Source organism: Gavialis gangeticus, unplaced genomic scaffold (genome assembly GCF_001723915.1).
Source record: "Gavialis gangeticus isolate Ggan-Ray unplaced genomic scaffold, GavGan_comp1, whole genome shotgun sequence".
Classification (NCBI taxonomy): Eukaryota; Metazoa; Chordata; order Crocodylia; family Gavialidae; genus Gavialis; species Gavialis gangeticus.
The window spans coordinates 20,871,776-20,876,171 of record NW_017728997.1 but is presented as its reverse complement, the minus strand read 5'-3'; the positions used below and the strand labels follow the sequence as shown (position 1 = coordinate 20,876,171).

The following is a 4,396-nucleotide window of genomic DNA, read 5'->3' as shown; positions in this document are numbered from 1 at the left end:
ATATATATAAAAGCAGACACTCTGAAAAAAACTGGTTGTATTGAAAATCAAAGCTGTCTGCCCAAAATCACTGTTGCCAAGAAATATCCCACCATCCCTAATGGAGGTTTATCTGGTATGACCCAAAAACTTACGTCTCACAGGTTATAAATAGGAGGACGATAGTAGAAGGAGACATGTTCTAGTGTTTAGATCTGGGCTTGAATATGAACTTTTACAAAATTAGACAGTTTTCAGATGCAGGGTTTTGGTTCAGGCTCACCTGTCAGTGGAATTTTGAGGCTAAGGTAATCTCTACAGTTTGGGACAACTGTTTTTTTTCATTTGATCATCCAAGCCTGCTGGTCATTACCAGAAGCCTCCTTTGCTTTGAGATTTTTAGTTATTTGTCTACACCGAGGAAGCTGGACAGAAGCAAAACATAGGAACAAATTAATTTATGGAAAAATTCCCTGCAGCAAAACTTTGTCACTTGAATGGGATCATACACTGTGAGCATTATAAAAGTGAATGAGCAGCGTGGTTTCTTGCTCCCTAACAGGGTGCCGCTGTCACAACCATACGGATAGCTGCCACTTTGACCTGGCTGTTTGGCTGGCATCAGGAAAGCGCAGTGGTGGAGTCTGTGACAACTGCAAACATAACACAGAGGGGCATCGGTGTCAAAGGTGCAGACCTGGGTTTTACCGAGATAAGGAGAAACCTATGTCTTCTCCTGAAGCCTGCAGACGTAAGTAACTCCAGTACAATGCACCATGGGCCCAATAAGTGGCAAAAGTTTTTTGGGGGTTGAACATTATATATTGAACTGAGCTGATCCAAACCATTAAAGTTAGTTACAGCTACCTGTGGAAATGGCTCATAAAACAGTTCCTTTCCTCCTGTTATCAAATGAATGCTCTGATTTTCTTAACTTGATTCTCTGAAGCCATTTAATCTTTAAGGAAGGTTTCACTCTTGCTGCATGTGAATTTAAAATGCTGCTGCTCCTATCTTTGTGAGTCCAATTTTTCATTTAGCTCTACCCCAAAGAGGTTTACAATGTGCACTGTATATATAGATTCCAACTACTGTGAGGGTCCAGTAAGCCACAGTTTGATTTTACATCCTCTGTGCAAGCAAACGTAAAATATTGACTGTCAGGGGTGGGGAAAGAGTCTGAGGCTCTGGACTTCCTGCCAGATCTTAGACCTTTGATTCCATTTAATATCAGTGTAGAAGATTTAAACATTTGGTAACAATTCATCTTTTTGTTTCCCCCTTTGGACAGTTTCCCTCCAGTGTTTCTGAGTGAAGATCTTTCTCTCATCTCTGAAATTATTTTTCACCCACTCCTGACATGGGTTGCTGACACAGAGGAACTTTCTCCTTTGTGACCTGTATTAATTCCTGTCATTATCCATTGTGCAATTTGTCCCTTTGCTAGCTCTGGTCAAGCATACTCTAGACAAATTGGGTAGACCCCCTCTTGTTTCTGATCTTCAATATCACATGTACCTTATTTATAATATTTTCTATGCATCTGCTCTTTCACATTCATGTTTCTTTGGATCTTACTGCTAGCTCATACCTTGACATTCCCCACAGTTTTTCTCTTTGATAACATAACTGTGCCTTGAGACTCATTAGTTGCGGGAGGTGGGGAAGGAAGCTTCCTGACTGATCTACCATGTGCCCAATTCTCTTTTGTTATGATAAGCTTTCCAGATAACTCATGTAGCTCATTCCTGCTTTGAGAGGAAGTGCTGTAAGCAAAGTTTTGTCATAAGCATGAATGGTTGTTCCAGTAGATTAGATTTCAGTCCCATGGTACCTGAAAGTATCTGGGTACAAGCTCTGGTATTTGACAGCAGGGTGATGGTGAGGTAACCAGCATCATGTGTAATATTAGATAATCATTAAAGTCAAGGAGCACTGGAGAGTACAAGAAAATAAAAAATGTTGTTTAAAACTACAGCTCATCTTGGAAGAAACCCTAGAACAGGCTGCCAGCGTGAAATCAGAGCCTGGTCTTACCTCTGCTTCTTTTGTCTGGTCTGGTTACCATCCTCTCTGTACATCTTGCCACTACTCTACAAAAGACAAAAGAAAACATTTCAGTGGGATACAGCCTAATAAGCAAAAATATATCCTCTTCAAATAGTTGTGCTTCTTGTGCCAGCACTGTAAGGAATAGAAATTTTTTACCCAACATGATAGATGCTGCATAGAAAGGCTCCCAAAGGCAAACACAAAAGTTTTTTTTTTTCCTACCAGGTACAGCTTGCACACTAAGATTCAAATCTGACATAGCACTGAGTGTGGATTTGTCTTGAAGCATGGATGGGACCCCTTGCAGGCCTGAAGTCACACTTTGAGTTTGAGTATTTACTGGTATGAGGCCTAAGAAAAGGTCACACATTTTTATTCAGAGAAAATAAATGGTAAATATGTGACACCCTTTTATTTGAATGGAACAGGGAGGGACATTCAGTGTTTGGTCAGCCTGTTCAGAGGGACATACTTTTAATGGGTATAATAGTTTATGCCTTTTTCCACCTTACTGACAGATGAGGAAGGCAATTCCCACCATGACATTTAGCTGATTACCTAAATAGGATGACTTCCTGTATATTGAGAGGACTGTGTTGCAGAAATTATCCTGAAAAAGAGAGAGAGAGAGAGAGTATGCACATATGTGCAATGCTGCTTTTACATGGCAGGAAATCTCACCATGTTTTACTCTGTCTGGGGCAGCACCAGCAGTGATTGCAACCTCACAAGCACTAGGACAGGCAGGGCCTTGAAGCTCCAGGGTTGTGGGAAGGAAGAAATTATATTAGGTAGAGCAGGAATAGGTGTTTTGAGGGAAAGATTTCATCCCCTGGACCACCATAAAGCACCCCCATTCTTATGTCAAATCCATGCGCTCAATCTGGAAGATTGAGAATTTGTCCGTGAGTGACATTTAACTCATGCATGTGCGTTTCACCACACCTCAGTCTGCTGATCACTGGAAGAACTGCTACGGCTGAGAGAATAAGTTTGTGGGGGTTTGGATATGGCAGATGGTACACTTCAGCTTGGTTTGCCTAAGGAAAGCATGGAGATAGTGCCAGATTATGAAAACTAAATAATTAATCCCAGCATCTGATGATCCTGGCAAATGACAGAGAGCAATAATGAATTGGACGCAGCAGATCATACAGATGTTTTTGGTGTGAGCAACTTGTTTCTCAGCTTCATATTTGTGGGGAAAGGAGAAAAGCCTCCCCAGGGAATCCAAACTCATCCTGTGTGTACAGTAGATGCTGAGCTAGGAAAGGGAACCTGATGAAAAAGCTGAATGAAATGCTGCATTAATCCTGTCGAGAAAGCACGCTTGAAGAGTGCTCTTCCATCCAGAGCAAAGTCTAGGTTTTGCTGTGACAGCCCCCTCGGGCTCCTGACGAGTTAACGGGACTCTGCCAGGCTCAGAAGGAATCTTTGGGCATTAGTCATAATAATCAGCAGCATTCTCTCTTAATCACAGCTAGGAAAAAAAGGGGGAGAGGGGGTTGTATAACAATGGGATACACTGGTACTATCCAAATCCCTCATCACTGACTTTCCATTTATAAGACTGCAAAGACAGTCCCTTAAAAAAAATCCCAGCTGAGATTTAACACATAAATATGAGTCTGCCATTCCTTTTCATCTGGAGAGCTCGCCCGTCTCTGACCTCTTTGCTTCTCCTGTTCCTAGCAGCTGGGGATGAATGAGAGCCAGGTCATGCGCAGAGCTTTGTTTTGACACTGCTTAGATAAAAACAAAGTAAAGGACTTGAAAAGAGCCACAGAGCACAGCACACACCTGCTTGTTATTGGGGGTGACAATGCAGGATTAAACAGGCTGAATATAGACTTGTAAGGGAGCTTTGACTCGGAAGCCTTGCGAAGCCTAATTGTTTCCTAACCAATGGTTAGAAAAGCTGCTGTATCCTTGGCTCTTTCCTGTGGCTTATTTGAAGGCTTAAAGGATACTTCCAAATTGACACCATCTTTTGTACTTACTCATTGCTTATGTAAAAAAATGCAGGCTTTTTCTAAGCACAGAGTTTGAACATTAAAATGTGCACATGCGTGCATGTACACACATACTCAAAGAAGCTGTTCCTTTCCTTCCTCTTTACCCCACTTAACAAAGCAACAAAGCTTTTACTTGTAATATTTGGTGGGCTCAATGACATCTTTGTCAGAATCAGTCTCTTCTTCATCAGCCACCAATGTGGTGACCACCTACAACTGAATATCTGTTGTCCTTGATGCAAGAGGCACTTGTGTAGGGCATTCAGCCCCAAACCTGACCTGCATCAAAAACCACTGTGATTTACCAGGGAATATGCATCACACTCCAAGGACTTTGTTTTGTTTTTAAA

The 4,396-nt window shown here is 41.7% G+C and overlaps 1 protein-coding gene across 2 annotated transcripts in view; it reads left to right on the top strand.

Moving 5' to 3' along the window:
* Positions 1 to 4,396, top strand: part of LOC109289046 (netrin-4-like) — a 139,105-nt gene that overhangs the window by 112,744 nt on the left and 21,965 nt on the right. For both annotated transcript variants that reach the window (XM_019504920.1, XM_019504919.1), the window contains exon 5: positions 542 to 730. In XM_019504920.1, coding sequence (XP_019360465.1) covers positions 542 to 730 — 189 coding nt within the window. The remainder of the gene's footprint in view (positions 1 to 541; positions 731 to 4,396) is intronic.